Source organism: Myotis nattereri (assembly GCF_964212035.1).
Source record: "Myotis nattereri genome assembly, chromosome: 7".
NCBI classification, from domain to species: Eukaryota; Metazoa; Chordata; class Mammalia; order Chiroptera; family Vespertilionidae; genus Myotis; species Myotis nattereri.
The window spans coordinates 30,986,133-31,005,577 of record NC_138082.1 but is presented as its reverse complement, the minus strand read 5'-3'; the positions used below and the strand labels follow the sequence as shown (position 1 = coordinate 31,005,577).

The 19,445-nt window shown below is 46.9% G+C and overlaps 1 protein-coding gene across 1 annotated transcript in view; it reads right to left on the bottom strand.

Annotated features, from left to right (window-relative positions):
- ARMC9 (armadillo repeat containing 9) overlaps window positions 1-19,445 on the bottom strand; it is a 100,933-nt gene that overhangs the window by 51,570 nt on the left and 29,918 nt on the right. The window contains exons 9-17 of the mRNA XM_081095157.1: window positions 16,323-16,357; window positions 15,747-15,858; window positions 12,954-13,046; window positions 10,319-10,409; window positions 8,903-9,026; window positions 6,084-6,223; window positions 4,859-4,935; window positions 3,417-3,491; window positions 855-945 (exon numbers count right to left, since the gene is read on the bottom strand). Of these exons, the coding sequence (XP_080951283.1) occupies window positions 855-945; window positions 3,417-3,491; window positions 4,859-4,935; window positions 6,084-6,223; window positions 8,903-9,026; window positions 10,319-10,409; window positions 12,954-13,046; window positions 15,747-15,858; window positions 16,323-16,357 (838 nt within the window). The remainder of the gene's footprint in view (window positions 1-854; window positions 946-3,416; window positions 3,492-4,858; window positions 4,936-6,083; window positions 6,224-8,902; window positions 9,027-10,318; window positions 10,410-12,953; window positions 13,047-15,746; window positions 15,859-16,322; window positions 16,358-19,445) is intronic.

The window sequence follows — 19,445 nt, the reverse complement described above, 5'->3', positions numbered from 1 at the left end:
AGATTCTGGTTTAAGTGGGGTGGGGGCTGCCCTGTGCAGCCAGGCTGTGCACCGGGAGCTGGAGGAACCACCTGCACGCTTCTTCCAAGAAAGGGCATCTGGCATCCCTCTGCCTGGCTTCGGCCAAGCTGCTGACTTGGGATCAGAGCAGAGATGGAGAGATTCCGTGTTTCACCTTGTTCGTGTGCTGAACAGATTTGTGCACTTGGATTCTCAATGATGGGGACGTTTGGAGTCAAGGAAGGATAGGTAGAGAGACATAAGTGACGTGTTTGGCCCCTAGGTGCTGGCAGTGCAGGTGCCCCTGGCACATGTACAAGTCAGGATGAGGGTGTCGGCAATCCACAGAAAGCACTGTTTCCCCCCACCACCCCAGTCCCATCCAGGGCATCCCTCACCAGCTTTTCTGCTCATTATGGGATGTGGGTTGTCATGGTAATGGAGGAAGCTGGATAGAAAGGAGATCACATCCTCCCATGCTCTCAATGGCAACATAACTTTTCCTGGAGTGGATGAGTGCATGTGAAAGGAGGATCACGTTTTCGACCATGGCGCTGGGAAGATCGGCATCTGTCTTCATTATTTACCTGAGGACTTGGGGAAGCCACTCTTTGGAGGTGGGGGAAGGATTAGGAGAGACCCACATAAAGGGAACTTACAGGTAGAGAGGGGTTTTGTTGACTATCAGCCTAAAGTGTGATAAGTGATTGTTGATTTGGGAAAATGAGGCCTTGACTACATGGGTGAACTTTTGTTTCAACCAGGTAGTCCAAGATATGACAAGCCCTCTCATATCTTTCTGGCACATGTGAAAGATTAAAAAGATAGCTTATAGATTCTTGCATCAAACGGACCTGAATTAAGCTGCTTGATGATGAATTCGATCTGGCGGATCATTTCAGCGTTGCCTTCTTTCATGAAGCAGCGAAGGATGTCTTCCATTCCCTAAGGACATTGGAGAGATAACTGTTAACATGTCGTAGTTTCAGCTAATCCCCCCCAAACACTTCCTTCTCTATGCACAAAGAAAAGTCCTCAGCTCAGCACTAAAAATTCTGTTTGTTCTTTTTATAATGCACAGTGAAATTATTTCCTTTTTGGTTGATTATCTGATCCAATTACAACACATTTAGTCAAAAAACAAAAAACAACGGTCATACAACTTTACTGCATAAATATTTCCTTTAGTTTGGCAATATGTTGTTGTTGTTGTTGTTTTTTGGGGGGAAGGAGGGTCTTTCCTGTGTTTTCCTTAAATTTACACACTGCCTTCTAGATTTTAGGGCCAAAGTTGGTCTTTGAAAAGTATAATCTATGCTCAGGGAAATAAATGAACAAATAGGACCTTTTTTAAAGCAGTTATTCTGTTTGTATCAAAAGAATTATAAAGTCACTACATTATGTACTACTTTATTACAAAATACTGACATCATAGCTTTCAATACTAACAGAATTTCAGGGAAATGTAGAGCTAAGTGTCTATTTCCTCCTCTTCTTTCCTTGCATGATGTGAATGAGTATGTGTGGCTGGACCTGACAAAGCTTTCTCACCACGAGGGAAGTGAGTATCTAATAATGAACTCAAAAGAGGAAGCAGAGTCCAGAGGTGCAGGCAAAGAAATGGATCTAGGAACATGTGGACCCTGGTCAAGCTGTGCCTGAAACCTATGCCTAGACTGTCCAGTTATATGAGCTAACAAGTTCCCTTCTCATGCAGGCCAGGTTGGAATCCATAGCTCTAGAACTGAATTAAAGAAGTGCCAAGAGTAGCTTTAAACACGGTAATTCCCATCATGTAAAGCAGAGCATTAGTCCTGGCTAGGTATCTAAGTGGTTAGAGCATTGTCCTGATGTGCCAAGGTTGTGGGGTTGAACCAGGGCACATACAAGAAGCAACCAATGAATGCATAAATAAGTGGGACAACAAATCGATGTTTCTCTCTCTTTCCCCTGTCCTCTCTCTAAATCAATAAATAAAATAAAAAATAAAGCAGAGCATCATCTCCTTCTAGAGAGGTTAAATCTGGATTGTCATCCTAGCTCCCCCCGAGTTAACTGTGTGACCTCGGTCACGTTACGTAACCTCTCTCAAGTACAAAGTGAGGACAGCAACTGGAGCAAACGTGAGCGCTTTACAGATCACGCATATCATCGGGTGCTGGATTTGTAGGCGTATACATCCGTCAAAGGTACTAACTGTACATGCAGGGCCTGTGAATCTCACTGTTTGTGAATTAAGCCTCAAAATACAGTGTCTAGTCCAGCCGTGGGCAAACTACGGCCTGCGGGCCGGATCCGGCCCGTTTGAAATGAATAAAACTATTGAAAAAAAAGACCGTACCCTTTTATGTAATGATGTTTACTTTGAATTTATATTAGTTCACACAAACACTCCATCCATGCTTTTGGGGGTCGAACGACCCTTTCACAGGGGTCACCTAAGACCATCGGAAAACACATATATAATTACATATTGTTGTTTTGTTTTTTTTAAAAATATATTTTATTGATTTTTTACAGAGAGGAAGGGAGAGAGATAGAGAGCTAGAAACGTCGATGAGAGAGAAACATCGATCAGCTGCCTCCTGCACACTTCCCACTGGGGATGTGCCCGCAACCCAGGTACATGCCCTTGACCGGAATCGAACCGGGACCCTTCAGTCCGCAGGCCGACGCTCTATCCACTGAGCCAAACCGGTTTCGGCTACATATTGTTTTTGTGATTAATCACTATGCTTTAATTTTGTTCAATTTGTAACAATGAAGTTGGGGTCACCACAACATGAGGAACTGTATTATAGGGTCGCGGCATTAGGAAGGTTGAGAACCACTGCTCTAGAATGTCTGCAGATTCAGGGAGTTTTGATTGTACCAATTCTCAGGCTGCCACAATTCCTCCGGGAATCCTGCAGGTGAATCTGAGTGATGGTTTCTCCATCTCACCATTTTCCTATTAAGCTTCGGCTACTACGAAATCCATAAGCATCCCCCAATCCCAAATTTACACGAGTCATTTAAATTTAAAAAAGAATGTCGACAACTTTCCAAAAATAAACCTGCTGGAAACTTTCTAACACTGTGGTTCTTAATCATTGAAGGGATCCCTTGAGAGTCTGATAAAAGCTACAGACTCTCATCAAAAAACTGCAAAGATAGGGTGTCCCAGAAAAATGTATACTCACACTTTGAATAATGATAAAGGCTGTGTTTATTCAAATACATTTCATTTTAAAAATTGAACTACTGGCTGTTAAAGCGTGTGTACATTCTGGGGGACACCCTGTATGTGTCTAGTGTACAATTCTGGGAGTTCATAAACTGCCCAAGAACCCTCCAGGGGCTGGTCCAGGAAGCCCTTGCTCTCACAGTGACGGGGCACTGACGGAAGCGGACATGTGTCTCAGAGTGTTCCTTACCATCGCTCTCGCTTCCTCACGGATGGACGGGACAGAGAGGATGCTGTACAGTGCTCCATTCACGTATGGCTGTATCTTTAAGGGGAGAAAAAGCAGTCACTTGTAAGTTCTCCTATACTAGACAACGCAATTACCAAACAGCACACTGAGACACTGGCTGATGAGGACGGAGTGTCTCCAAATGACAGATGTTCCCCACCTGCATGTCCCAGTGACAGCTGTAACAAAGAGTCCAGAACCCACCATCGGTTATCCGGGGTGGCAACTCAGGAGTCATCACCGACTCCTCTCTCTTTTCACTCTCCTTTGTGGAGTCCCCACTCTGTCTTTGATAGGAACTCCTTTCCCATCCGCATGCTACTGTCCTTGTTCAGACAAATGTCCATGACCTAGGCTACACCAAGCTCCAAATGAGTCTCTACCTTTGATTCGCACCCTTTAGTCCAACTGTCACATCACTGCCCAAATCCCCGCTCTCCCTACCTCGGACACTGGCCACAGTCCACCTGGGCCGTCTCACCTCCTTAGTGCGCACGCAGGACCCTTCGGGTTTGGCCTCTATCCCCTCCCTCCCTGCCGCCGTGAAGTGCACACTGCAGAGTCCACACTGTAGGGGACGCCCGCACCATGCTGAGACATGCCTTGTGCCTGGGCCCCGGTTCTAACAGTTCACTTTGCTGGGTGCACTCCCCACTGCAAAGCTGTGACTCCTCCTTTCACACCAGCTCAGACATGTCAGAGGGAGCACTTCCTGAGCTCCCGGTGGAGGCTCTGCTCTGCCCCTCACGTGCCTCCACCACTGACTGGAGTCGGTGTCGTTGAGATTTATACTTGTTTCTCCCGTCTCACTCAAAGAGGTGCACTTCACAGGTGGCAGCGAGGTGGAGGCAACCAAAGTGGACAGCCCTGGGGAGCAGGCAGCCCTGGGGAGCGGGCAGCCCTGGGGAGTGGGCAGCCCTGGGGAGCGGGCAGGGAAAGTGGGAGGGCTGCAAATGGAAGCCCATACTGCAGTAGTGAGAGCTGTTCATCACAGAGATGTGCACAGAGCAACACAGAAAGGTCCTGAAAATGCAGGGAAAATGTAAGGAAAGTAATGAGATCTAGAGTGCAACACTACTTATATAAAATAAATACACATAATATTAATGCATTTTCAGACTACCTACATGTCCGCAGACACAGGTTAATCACAACAGAGGAATGTCAACATGGGGGGAATGAAGTGCCATGGAAGACAAGGAGAAAAGTAACCCTTAGGGGCAGCTGGCACAGGCCGGTGCTGGTGGTGTGCCCATGAGGGAGGTGTGCTGGGGAGACTTCCTGCTCCTGAGTCTAGAATTCAGAAATTATGAAAGCTCTGAAGTAGCTTATGCAAATATTCCAGAAGGGAGAGTGTGGTAACTGTCCCCGGCCAGCCCACCCGAGCCCTTGTGGCTGAGTACCTCGTGGTTTTCATGGCCCAGCAGATCCGAAAGAACTTTCAGTACGAGGCCCGCCACTGAGGCGCACATGTTCTTCCCTTAAGAAAACAAAACAAAACAAACATGACGTGTCTAAACTCAGAAGCACAAGGCCAGTCAGACTTGAATACAAATCTCGGCTCCTCTGCTTATGAGCTGTGTGAACTTGGGTGAGTCACTTCACCGATCTGGGCCCAGTTCCCTCCTCTGGGACCCGTAGATCATTGCTATCCACCTCAAAGGGTGGCGTGGAGTGAAGTACAGGAATAGGCTACACTCCTGTGCTCAGCAAATGGGGTTATTGTCCTTCAGGCAGAGCACGAGCTCTTCACCACAGTGAAATTCTGCCTCACACAGACCATCACCATCAAAATCAAACAGGTCATCAAACACTCCCTGCCGGGAGGCCAGTGGCAGCAAGAAAAGCTGACCGTGAACTAGGAACGGTTTAACGCTGTGACTCGGGCACAGGCTCATTCGGAAACGGAAGGTTGAAGTGGTCATTGACTCGGTCAGCAGCACTGGGCTTCCGATGACAAAGCATCCAAGGGGGAAGGCGCTGCTAACAAACCGCCCTGAGCCCCCTCCACGTAACCTGCCAACACTGGGCTACGCAGGCTGAGCTCAGCCACAGGCTGGCCTTGGCCCCTCTTCTAAGGAAGCGTCTTTCACCACAGGGAACACATCACTTACATGGGGCGGAGCCTGTGGAAAAGCTAACATCATTACCTTTATTGATCAAGTACGTGAATGACTTGTGATTAAGGGCAGGCAACAGGCTCGGCCATCAGTTTAATCCTGTACAATCTTGGGAACATACTTCTCTGCCTTCAGACAGAAGGGATTCTAATTCTTAACCTCCTACCTTTGAGTAATGCAACGAAGATGAAGAAAAACATGAACTAATTTAATTCCCTCTTAATGCTGGTGCTACATACATATATCGCATATGGGTGGTTATATTTATGGGAATTTATATATATCTATACACATTCTTTCCAAGGCCAGACTGGTATTTTGGCTTTAGGGATTCACAGCTTGATACCCAGTTGGAAATGCTTTACACTCCTCCTGTCTCCTGTTTTCTACGAGGGAGACTAGAGGAAGCCATGCCAGGTTCATGGGTCATCGGATTCAAGGGTCAGGACCTCTCCCCTCCCGCACACTGGAGCCTGGAGCTGGGGCCCGGGCTGGGAGGCTGTGAGACCTGCACTCCGGAGGCAGAGGTTCATGAGCAGAGCCACCGAGTACTCCAGCGTGTAGTCGGACAGGCAATCGGGCTCCTTCAGAATGTCGATCAGCCAGAAGATGAGGCCATCCTGAATCATGGCTGTCTGCAGCGGGCGCCTGGGAGGAAACAGCCCACAGGTCAATTCAAGTTGGCGAGAAACTTCATACAGGAGGACATAGCAACAGGAAGGCATGTCAGAGAAGACCAAGTGCACGAGATACTGATGCGGAGGAATATTTCACTGTCAGACCCATACAACTGAATCAACAAATTCTTTACCTTTCACGGGTAGATTAAGAGTTTAAAGAAATACAGTGGGGCCTTGACTTACGAGTGTTCCGACTAACAAGTTTTTCGAGATACGAGCCGTCTCTTGGCCGATTTTTTGCTTTGAGTTGCGAGCTAAAATTCAGGTTACGAGCCAGCTTCAGATACCCCACCGCTAGTTGGCGCAGCGAACGTCACAGTGAACGCCACAACCTCAGCCCAGCATCACGTGTCTCACTCGTTCACAACTGATTTGACATACACTCGAGTAATTTGAGTTACGAGCTTTGTCACGGAACGAATTATACTCGTAAGTCAAGGCCCAACTGTATAAGGCAGTAAGGAGGCCTCCTACTTTGAACGTTTCCTTTCCAATATTTAAAATATTTATTGATAGCTTTTGGTCTACTTAACCCGAGAAGTAGAGCCATAGAAATAGTTCACTGACAAACAAATATTTACTAAACTCTAGTCTATTATCATTTAGCTTAGGCATTTTGCTCTGTGAAAAAAATAAAGAAAACATAAAAGAAGCAAAAAACCAGCTCAATACCATTTTGATTCAGAGCTCTACAGAGTAAGGTTGACTTAATGACCTGGATAATACAATTTACACAGAACTGTATTCCCCCCAAAGTCCAGGTGTCACAGCTTAGAAAATGCAGTGCCTCGTCGGAATGTGCAATGGTGCCTGTCAGCACACAGGCCTTAGAACTGACAACACTGAGCCTGATACCACCACCAGCAGTCATCTGAATTCTCTGAAAATCAAAGCAGCGCTGTGCACCTCCTGAGGGACAGACAGGTCATGGTGAGTCTGCCTGCGGACGGCACCTGCTCGTGCTGGTCTTCGCACCCACCAGTGACCTTTAGTAGCACACAGTGAGGATGCACCCTCTTGGTGAGCCTAACTACTTTCTACCTTCATTGTCGAGACCCTGGAAACATTAGCACGTTTCCAAAACAGAAAGCTTAAATGACTGTTTGGAGGAAAAGGAAAAATTGGCAGTAAATATTTGCATTACCAGGCGGAAGTATTTCTTCACCTTATCTTAGCTGTTATTTAACTAAGCTATTGAATTTCTAAAAATTTTCCAGCCAGCTATTATCTTTTTAAACAAACAGAAATGAAGTGTTTATGTGATTTGAGGAAGTAATAACTCTGGAGATTATTCACAGTTCTTTTCCATTCATAGAGTTAGGATAAGAAATTTTCATTGACAGGAACCTGGCAAATAGCAAGAGCTGACCACCTGCCACTCTTTCCCACCAAGCATACGTACACGTAGAATGTCACTTGGCAGCCTGGCAGGTCACCCACACTGATGGGAAGGAAGTGTGTTCAGAAGAGCGCTGACCATCAGGAAAGGTTGAGGACTCAAGGTACTAGAATTTTTAATAAAGTCAAAGAGAAGGCAAGCTGGTCATGAGGGACTGTGGATGCTGGAAGAATCAGCATAGGACCCAGCAATTCCACTCCTAGATACCTACCCAGGAGGAATGAAAGCATGGCCACACAAAGACCTGTATGCGCCCTAGCCGGTTTGCTCAGTGGATAGTGTCGGCCTGTGGACTGAAGGGTCCTGAGTTTGATTCCAGTCAAGGGCACATGCCCAGATTGTGGGTTCAATCCCCAGTAGGGGGTGTGCAGGAGGCAGCTGATCAATGATCCTCTCTCACCATTGATGTTTCTATCTCTCTCTCCCTCTCCCTTCCTCTCTGAAAGCAATAATAAAAAAAAAAAAACACATAAAAAGACCTGTATGGAAAGTTCACAGGGGCATCATGCATAATAGCCAAAAAGTGGAAAGAACCCGAATATCCACTGAGGAATGCGGTCTCTCCACATAATGGAATGCCATTCAGCAATATAAAGGAACAAAGCACTGACACATGCTGTACAACATGGATGAACCTCCAAAACACCGTGCTAAGTGGAAGAAGCCAGTCACAGAGGAGCCACCTTGTCTGATTCCAGTTAATCAAACATCCAGCACAGGGAGGTCTACGGGAAGTAGAGTCGTGAGCACCTGGGCTCGGGGTCGGACTGAGGAGTGACTGTGAACAGGCAAGAAGCTCCTTCTGTGGTGATGGGAATGTTCTAAAATCAGACTGTGGTGATGGCTGTACAACTCTGTAATATACCAAAAATCACTGAACTGTACACTTAAAATATACCCCTGGCTAAAGAAGGGGTGTCTGACTTTAAATTTCTAATGGGAAGCAGTTCCAAGTCACAGCAGGGTCAGGGCTGAGACTCCAGGGTATTTCTGGAGCCGCCTTGCCCACCCGCTGTGACTGTTCATCGTGGGACACGGACTGTCACCACCGGAAGGCTGAGGCTCTGTGAGGCTGAGGCACAACCATGCTCACTAGGAGGCTACAATAGCTCTTTTAAATCATCTTCCTCCATCAGATTCGCGGTGAGCTTTCTAGCTCTATCTCAGTCACCGAACCTGCCCTAGGTGTTAGCTGAAAAATGTCATCTGCCTTTGGGGTGTCCTCGTGACCTGCTGCGCGGTCAGCACCTGAGGCTGAACTTCTGCAAGGCCCCGAGCACATTCTCCCGGGTGACGACGTCCTTGTCTTCCTCCTTCAGCCTCTCCTCCAGCATCTGCAGCACCTTCGTGCTCTGGGCAAGGTAGAGGCGACCTAGTAACACAATCAGAGATGAACACGTAAAAGAGGGAAGACTGCTCTTGTGTTAAGCTCATGCTCCAAAACCACTTTCTATGAAACCTTTGTATTTAGCACATGCAGAGCTTGTATAATTTTAGATTCTAAAAAACTTATCTATAAAAATAAAAGCGTATATGCTAATTAGACCAGATGTCCTTCCGTACAACCTTCCGGATGAAGCTGTGGCTGCGAGGGAAGCCTGAGTTCTGGGTGCCAGAGGGAAGCTGGTGCCGGCAGCCAGGGGAAGGAAGGCCTACTCTTGCACAAATTTTGTGCATCAGGCCTCTAGTTAACACATCTTTCTTCTGAAAAATTGGTTTTAGTCAATCAACTATCTAGTAATAGAAAACCCCTTCTTGTAATCTAAACCTAATTTCCAACTATGTCCTTGTGGGGAGCGTTGTCCTTTATTCACCTGAAATCTTGAACCCGAATGTCAGAATGAGGAGAACAGGGAAGGAAACCTGTGGGTCATAAACCCATTAGCAATGCTTCCTGGCCACACCCCTTGCTCCTTCTGGACGTGCCCAGAGAGGTTGGGGATCAGACCTGGAACCCTAGAGTAGGGCTTGAATCACTAGCCTGTTGTGGGCTTGTGGCTTGATACAAATGATAATTTTGGAAATAAGTTTCAACAGTATTATATAAGTGGTCCCTGCACATACCCTGGCTTATGATAACTGTTTGCTAAACAGATGAAAACTGTACAAATAAGTGAAGGGACAAGTTTTTGGAGCATCATATAGCCATCATTTGAAACTCTCTTTATTCACTCTAATAAGAGCTCAAATTAAACCTGGAAGACAACGACACTTTGTAAAATCATTTGAATTCAGTCACACTGGCATGTTATCTTTGGAGCTTTTAAATCTTCTATTCTTTTGCAGGAAATGATGCAATTATTGGGATCAGCTTTAATTGTGTCACCAGCCTTAATGTACTGACATAGAAAATTATAGAAAATGTATTATCTATTCTATATCTGAAGGCAATCCAAAATGTACAGTTATAAAACAGAAGGCTTATAAAATAAAGCCAGAACGTTTACAAAAGAAACTCCAAAAATCAAAATTTTCTCTGGCATAAACTATAGCAATATGACAACATCTAATTTTCACAAAAAACCTTCGATGTATTAAACAGGCATAAATTGAGGAAACATACATCATCTCTAAAAAACTTGGAGAAGAACGTCCATTTTTAAAGGGAAAAAAATGCATGAATAAGGCCTAGCTCTTCTCTTCGAAGAAAAGCTGGCATCTCACCTTCTGCCAGGGACGCGATGGCGTTGATGAGCCTGGCCATGTACTGGCGCACCACGTGGCTCCTCCCGTGCAGCAGCTGCAGCACGCTGCTCTGCGGGGAGCAGAGGGGCAAGGATGAGGGAGTCAAAGACCGGGAGAGACCAGCGTGGCTCCTCCGGGGGCGCTGTTGTCCTCCTCTGCACAAACTTATTACAAGTGAGATAAACAGACTAAAGCCAAACAGTTCGTCAGGAAATCTTTTTTTAAAAAAATATATTCCATTGATTTTTTACAGAGAGGAAGGGAGAGAGATAGAGAGTCAGAAACATCAATGAGAGAGAAACATTGATCAGCTGCCTCCTGCACATCTCCCACTGGGGATATGCCCACAACCCAGGTACATGCCCTTGACCGGAATCGAACCTGGGACCTTTCAGTCCGCAGGCCGACGCTCTATCCACTGAGCAAAACCGGTTTCAGCTCGTCAGGAAATCTTGATGGCCAACTGATTTGTCCTGAGATTTGATGAATATCAGTCATTCAAACTTTTAAATTAAAAGAATTATATGATGGGTACTCGACTTATCAGGGTGATCACTTCCAAAGTTATATAAATGTCTAATCACTATGTTATACACCTGAAACTAATATAATACCATATGTCAACTGTAATTGAAAAATGAAAAACTTATTTTTAAAAAAAGAATTACTTATACAAAGCATTAGAACAGTTACTAACACAAAGGCAGCAATACGGGATGGCTAATGTTTTTCCAGGTTAGGATGACAGATCCAACACACACTTCTATTTTGCTCCCTGAAGCCACAGTATAACTATAGTAAATGGATTTTAAATAATGACACTAATTCTCAGGATCAGAGAGAACAGCAAAAGAAATTATAACAACACAATTTTGAAAGTGGGAATACAGATGGAAACAGACTTAGTAGACTCAAGAATGCTATGTGGGCAATGAGGAGGTAACCTCACATTACTTAATCCTCAAAGGCTCAAGACGTGAGAAAAATCAGAATGAATGAATGAAAGCTGTTAAAGAAGCAGCTCATGCTGCTCCTCCACTACTGTCCTCCTCTCACCAGAGGTCGGGGTGCTCTCTTGTTATGGTAACAAGGGTCTCTGGATGGGGGACACCAGGCCCAGGTGAGCAGGGCTTCTATGCCAAAATGGAGGGTCTAAAGAGCCAACCCCAGGCCTCTCCCCCTACCTGGCTCCCAGAACCCTGGCAACCAGAACTTACCCTTTAGGAGGGAGATCAGAAAACTCTTCTTGGAGGAAAATGCCTGGCCCAAAGGAAAGAACTACAGGTCCTGAAATCAGCGGCCCCTGGCACATGGCCCACCTGGCTCGCCCCCAGTGGGGGTCTCCGTCTACAGTGCCTACCTTCATACTCAGAATATCCAATAGGCTTTTCAGTCCTCCACTCTAAACATTAGGAGATAACCAAGGTCTACCAGAAGTCCAAGTTTCTAACATGGAAAATAGGACCAAGATAAACAGGGGGAGGGGGTTAGTGGAGCAAACTTGGAAGAAATGAGACTAGGCAGGGATAAAAAAACTAAAAATAAACAAAAAGATGTCGCTAATAATACTTAGAGATATCAGAAGCCAATTGTATCTACGAAACAACAGAATGCTATAAAAAAGAAAATGAAAAATCAACAAAATGGTTGGAAAATAAAGATGAAAAAATCTCCCAGAAAGTGGACTTAAAAAAAAAAAAAGGAAAATATGAGAGAGAAGATAAGAAAATTAGAGAACCAGTTCAAGAGGAGGTCCGACATGCAGAGAGAGAGACAGAGAACAAAGGGACTCACCTACAAAGTAAGTCAGGAAAGTTCCCAGAACTGAAGCGGTCAGACTGAAAGGGCTCGCCGAGCTCCCCAGTGAACCAAAGTACACCGCGGGAAAGGTATGGAACAGGGGGTGGGGCAGAGGTCTGCAACTGGTTCATCTCACTCCAGGTCCGACATTTCCCCACTAGAACAAGCTGGTCCAGAGCTATATACAAATACGGTGCTGGACACATTTTAAGGCAGGCCAGGTGAAAAAAACACTAAATTTGCACGCTGGCCGGTGGCTCCGTTAGTTGGAGCGTTATCCCATACACCAAAAAGCTATGAGTTTGATTCCTGGTCAGGGCACATACCTAGGTTGCAGGTTCGACCCCTGGTTGGGGCACGTACAAAAGGCAACCGATCCATGTTTCTCTCTCACATTATGTTCTCTCTCTTCCTCACCCTTCCTCTCTCTGTAAAAAAATCAATAAAAACATATCCTCCAAAATAAAAAAGAAAGAAGAAACACTGAATTTGCTTACCTACCTTGCCGCTCATAAGTCATGCTGAGTTTTCAGGGCTCAAGATAAACTAGGTTGAGGGAAAGACTTGGGAATTTGAGAAAAGGAAAAATGGCAGAACAGAGCTCCAGAGTTGAACCCAGCAGTTCTAACTTGTTAGGACTCTTTATCGGACGTGAAGAGAGGGTCGACACCCAGGGTGAAGAGCAGAGCTACGGAGCTGAGGCTGACATACAGTCACCAGGTTGAAAACATGCGGAAATGGACGTCTCCCCAGCTGCTAGGACCAATCCCGAGGAACGAAGGCCCTGCTGGGCCCCGGCCCATCGCTCACCCACCTGGCTATGGCCCTGGCAGTCCAAGAGGTCATTGCTGATGTAGGCCTGCAGCACAGTCTCCCTCTGCTCCCCGGGATGGGATGTGGTCAAGCGCTGGAACAAAGACAAGCAAAAGTAACACGTCTGACTGTGGAGGAATGTCCGCAGAGTGGGTATGTTTTAAACAGCAGCCCCAGGAACTAAACATTTAACTAAACAGAATAAGTATCATCTTGCAGAGCGAGGTAAGCAACCAACCTATCCACTGATAAGAAATTATGATGTACTTTTAAGCGGATGACATGGGGGGTGTAGGAGTTAACCTACACATATGAAATTTTCAGGGAAGTGGAAATGCCTGGATTGTGCATGCACAGATAAGGGAGAGCTCACCAAAGCCTTGGAGAGGGTTTTTTTTTGCTTTTTTGCAGGAAGGGGCTCAAGAGTTGGCCTCTGAAGGGTGAGCAGACTGTCAGCCAGCACAGGGGATGTGAGTGTGGTGGGGAGAGTGTGGGCCAGCTCAGGGCGTTGGGGAAGTACAGGGGCGGGCACAGGGGAAGTTGTAGAGGGCTCAGAATGAACACCATGCCAACAAAATAGGTTTTATCCTATTGGGATTGACTCAGCAATACTCGGTGTGTGTGTGTGTGTGTGTGTGTGTGTGTGTAGGGGTGGCTGGGTAGAATTTTGTAGAGTCTGAAAAGCCTAAGTCAGTGGTTCTCAACCTTCTGGCCCTTTAAATACAGTTCCTCATGTTGTGACCCAACCATAAAATTATTTTCGTTGCTACTTCATAACTATAATGTTGCTACTGTTATGAATCGTAAATATCTGATATGCAGGATGGTCTTAGGCGACACCTGTGAAAGGGTCGTTCGACCACCAAAGGAGTCGCGACCCACAGGTTGAGAACCGCTGGCCTAAGTTGTGCTGTTTTAAGTTAGAATTTCCTTACTGCCTGTAGGGCTAGAAGGAAAATGGAGCACGGGAGCGTGGGAAATGGTGTGTGCTTGTGCACACAGGCGTGGACCAGCATGAGTTAGGATATAAGAAAACCACATGACTGCCGTGAGCAAACGCCCTTACTTTTGCAGGAAAATCTTGCTAGGTGAAGATCCCTGAGACGGCAGGCCCTGCTCTGGCTGAGGACAAGCTGCCGTGTAAAGGACAAGGGTTGGGGGAAGAGGTCGGGAAGAGCCGCGGAGCCCCCAGAACTGAAAGGCGGAGGCTGGTGTGGCTGACAGACTGGACCAGCATAGCCAAGGAGGGAGGCCCTACCGGGGAGAGGACTAGATTAAAGGAGGGGATGCCAGGCGTGTCCCTTCTGCCCAGTTCACTGAGGTCAGGCCTGGGGCACTGGGTGGGGGTGAGGGGCACGGGGCTGGAGTGGAGATGCTGGAGGGGGGCACAGACAAAACTGTAAGACAAGACACCTGTTTATTTTTTCTGGAACATCCTGTCTCACCAAGAGGCTCAGGAGCACCGACTGATCGGAAGAGCCAAAGACAAGATGAGTTTGCTCGCCTGAGTGGAGAGGCAAACATCGGGGCAGGGATGGCCACCAGAGAGGACTCACGCCGCCACAGCCATCTGGTCAGCTGTCGCAACATCCGAGCAGACATCGCGACTGACCCAGGGTTCTTCCTGCTGCTCTGGGGCCTCCTCGGAGCACTCCAGACCTTGTCCCAGGAAGCACGCAGGCCTCGGACATGCAAGAGAGGAGACCTTTCTCTATCCAGATGGGGAAATTGCTCAAAGGCACACTGATGCCGAGGCACCCTGAAACTCGGGGGTCCGTGAAGGAGTCTGACATTATTCCAGGTGAGTTAGAATGCATCGTCCAGTTCAGGAGCTAACCAGTGTTGGCTTAGACCTACAGTTCTCAAAGTGTAGTCTGGGGAACCCAGGGTTCCGAAGCCCTTCTGGGGAGTCTACATGGTCACCATTGTTTCCATAATACTGCTAAGCGAAATGCTGTGACTTGTTTTCACTCGGTCTCTCAGAGGCTATGTGAAGTGTTACTGTGACAAATCGAACGCAGGAGCATATATGAGAATCCATGTCCACGAAGCCAGACATAAAAGAAATCCGCAAGAATATAAAACAATGCTGCTCTTCTAATTTTTTTTTTGCTTTGGAAGATATATTTTTTAAAATAGGTTGCTATATTCTGGGTTTATCATTGTTCATCTTAAATAAATTGATAAATATACATTTTATAATTTCTCAGTTTTAATTTCTAACACTGTAAATATTGGTAGATAAAATTCACGTAAACTAAAGCTCCTTGGGGTCCTGAATAATTTCTGAGAGAGTAAAGGGGTCTGAGAGCAAAGAGCTTGAGGACCCCTGCCTTACCCATGATCGGTGTGAAGAAAGGGGAAAGCAGCAACAAGTTAGACTCTATTTTCCCTTACAGACATGGTAGTAGTTCTCACGCTGATGCCTGCTTGGGTGGCCGGTGGACACGGGGGGCTTTGTGGACATGCACTGTGCGAACCAGGCGGTGCTCGGACACGCCAACCCACCAGCTGTCAGTGTGACTCGACCAGGAAAGGGCCGGGTGACAGGAAGTCCCCTGGGCCTAGACACTGCTTGTGTGAGACGGCCTTGGGAAGGCAATGGCCACAGCAAGGCCAATGTAGGAGTTTTAAAGAGAGGCCAGGCTATCTTCAGAAGCTGTTTCACTTTAGCTCGGTGTCAGCAGACAGCAGGAAGGAAGGTCTTTAGTAGATGGATTAAAAGATGCGAGCAAGGTAGCAGCCCGGCAAACCAGCACAGTCTTTTTCTCAGCTTCGCGGGAGAGGTACGTACCCAGCGCAGAGCCTGCAGCAAGAAAGCTTTCAAGCGGTCGCTCCCCACAATCAAATCCCTCTTCAGTTTCTCATAATCCAAGGAGGGCAGCAGTGGGACATCCTTCAGTTTCCTACTCGGCAGCACAAGTTCAAAGAGAAAGAAGAGGGCAAAGGGGATGTTCGACACACAAGCCTGGTGCGGGCCGGAGCGGCAGACACCCCCCCTCCCCCCATGACAACGCAATAGATCTGGACAGAAACGCTCAGGCTCACACAAAGCTATCCTGTGGCCCCTCCTCACAGGACATAAAATTTAGACATTGTAACACTCTGTTGACTGCCTTGTGACAGTAAATTAAATCGATTTCTAGAGAATATGACAGAAACTATTTAACAAGCTTTTCCATTTGAGGTTACCTCACCAAAATAAATACAATTAACATTAAATGACACTCTGGCTTAACACTATTACTTATAATTACTGGTATTTCCTTTACCCTCCACATCTTCAGATGAGCATTTATTAAAGTTACTTTGAATTCCAGTTTTACCGACAGCTGTTCCACAATAACAATTTCTAAGAGCAATTACTCACATGGGTGCCAAGGAGGCTCTTAACATGGTTGAAGCCTGGGAGGGTGGGGGCGAGGAAACAGAAAAGAACAGACCGTGTTACACACTGATGGCCGAGCACTGACCCTAAATTACTGTAACAGCACAAGATCTACAGATCTGCCAAGTTCCTGGTCTACCAGGATTCTCCAACCAAAATCATGTGTTTTAAAAATTCGCCCAAGGCGAAGTTAATCAATACACTACTAATGCATTTCCCAAGCCACCCACCCCTTGGTTTAGGGCTACTCCACTCCCAGGAACAATCTATAAAAATACCAGGTGGGTTCTCCCGACCAAACTCCCCGGGGCACGGAAGCTGCCAGGTGCAAGACAGCAGAGAGCACGAAGCCATCAGAGTCATTTCATTACCTTGTTTTCTTCTTTATTAAAATGTTATCTTTGAATATAAAAAGAACACATTGCACTTCGTACCAAGTCAAACACTATAGAAGTGTTTACAGAAATATAGAGGTGTTGCCAAAACCGGTTTGGCTCAGTGGATAGAGCGTCGGCCTGCGGACTAAAAGGTCCCAGGTTCGATTCCGGTCAAGGGCATGTACCTGGGTTGCGGGCACTTCCCCGGTGGGGGATGTGCAGGAGGCAGCTGATCGATGTTTCTCTCTCATCGATGTTTCTAACTATCTCTCTCTCTTCCTCTCTGTAAAAAATCAATAAAATATATTTTAAAAAAAAAGAAAAGAAATATAGAGGTGTTTGTAGAAAAAAAAAAATAATCCCCTCCCATCCCCCTCCCCTGTAATCCAAATCATCGCCCGCTTTGTGGGCATTCGCACTGCGTGTCCCCACTCCCTTTTGGTCACTACAGGCAATGCTATACTAAACATACACTAAAATAGAAATAAATAACCCAGTGCTGTGGGTGGCACTTGTATGAACCGACTCAAACCAAATAGAAAAGGTATTTTGAGAGAATGGAACACAGACTGCACTGGTATTACATAATGCTAGGGAATGGTGCTTATTGTATCAGACATTGTGGTTATACTCTGGCTTGTTTTTTAAAGCCCTTCTCTGTTGGAGAAAGACTGAATTCTCTGCAGGTGAAATGATATGTTAGCAATAGGTTTTAAAGAACTCCAGGAAAAAAATGAAGCAGAGGCACAGAGAGGAAATCTCAGCCTGATGTCAGATGGTCGCCATCCACGCTTCTCATGTTGACCTATGACAATCACTCCTGTGTCTTTCTCTTTCCGTGGACACTGGTCCTACAGCGGCTAGAGGTTCAGCACCCTCGTGTCCCCAGCACCTGGAACAGTGCTTGGACAAACAGGCACTCAACCGACATGCGCTGGGTGAGTGAACGAACAGAGACTGACTTCCGCAGCGGGCACTCCAGAAACCTGGACTGGTTTCTCCACTGGTTTACCTGTTGCTTCGCCGCAGGATTTACAAAGCAGGCAGGTTCCCACCTGGGAGTCACCACACCCTGCTTTTAAATGGCTCATGATTATATACGTTTTTTATCTTTTTAACTCTTGATTTTTTTATTTTATTTTTTAATAAAAAGACAGCAGGGGAACAGCAAAGGCAGGTCACCTGGCAAGCGCCCTCAGGGGAATGTTTACTTAGGGGAGGCTAAAGATCAGGGGCGGGGGGGGAACACATGAGGAAACGTGCCTTAGCCATGGGGCTGGGACTGAAGAGCAACGGAAGGAAGCGGAGAACCAGAGGAACATCCCACCCCATGGGGAAGGGAGGTTGCTACGCCAACACTGTAATGAGAAGGGGGACTCGCACAACACGAAATGCAGGGTTCCTCATGCAGGAGGGGCGGCTGGCACAGAAAACTGCGAGTGAGATTTGGAAATGGAGCTAAGTAGGTGGAGAGTGGGTGAGCGTCCAAATGTGCTCCCAAGCTCCACAGAAGCTTCTCGGGCAGGAGCCTCTCGGGCTCATCGAGGGCACCTGCTTCAGGGACCTGCGGGCAAGGTGCAAACACAGGGCTAATAAGAGAAAGACAGAGCAAGATGCAGCAACACCCGCATGCGGGAAGTGCCAGGGCTGGGGTGCTGGAGCTCATGCAGTTTCTGGGCCTGAGCTGAGCCAGGGGGCCAGATGGGCATCGGATGAGGGAAGGCCGTGGCCTCCATGCTGAGCATTTTGGACCTGATGGGAAGGGCCTCGAATGATTCCCAGGGGTTCCCGGAGTATCATTCACGAAACAGGAAACACAGTGGGGAGAGACCACTTGTTTGAAGAAAAAGATGAGCTCGGATTTAGACGGAGACAATGTGACATGCCTGTCAATAACGGGGAGAAGGCACAGAGAGACTGGGCTTGGAGATCGGGGAAAGGGCTGAGCTAATGGCAGTCGCTCTCTGCCAATTACTTCCTACCACCTGGTTGAGATCAAAGGTGTTCAAGTCCTCAGGTCACCAAGGTCAGTACAGGTACGGGACAGCGTAGTGTATGAGGTGTAGCAGGGAGAGGGAGCCAGGTGTGCAACCCCTGGTTGACATACAGAGCTCAGGCCCAGAAACACTGCCTCGAAATGCAGTGGTGATGTGGGCAGCGGGCAGGCACCTGGCTAAGACTTAGGAAAGCCACATAAGGGAGAACCCAAGGACTGAAGAGGCTGGCCTTCAAGCCAAAGTCCTGGTCCCCACAACGGAAGCTTCAGGAAGAATCCTGAACAACTACACTAGGCTGTCCTGGAAGAGGCCGCCCCCACCTCCTCCAGCCCCTGCTGGGATTTATTGCTAACCAAGGTGGCTGATCGCGGAAGTAGATGCCTTCTAAGATTCACATGCACTGGGCCTTTAATGTATTTAATGCTATCACACCTGGAAGTATCTTAACTTGTATTTCCAGTGAGGTCTACCTGCAGTTGTTGAAGAAAGGAAGAGTTAATTCCCAAATGGGCCCTTTTCCCCAGATGCATTAAAATGGAAACTCCCCCACCCAATGAATCCACAAACCCAGAAGTGCCATTCGGTGGGATTCACCCAGGGGGCTAAACTCAGATTTTCACCTTCAGACTGTTTCTGCATTCGAGCTTGCCAAGTGCAAATAAGGGGCTAATAAGAGAAGGACAGAGCAAGATGCTCTCATATGCTTTTGCAGCATACAAAGGTGCACGTTG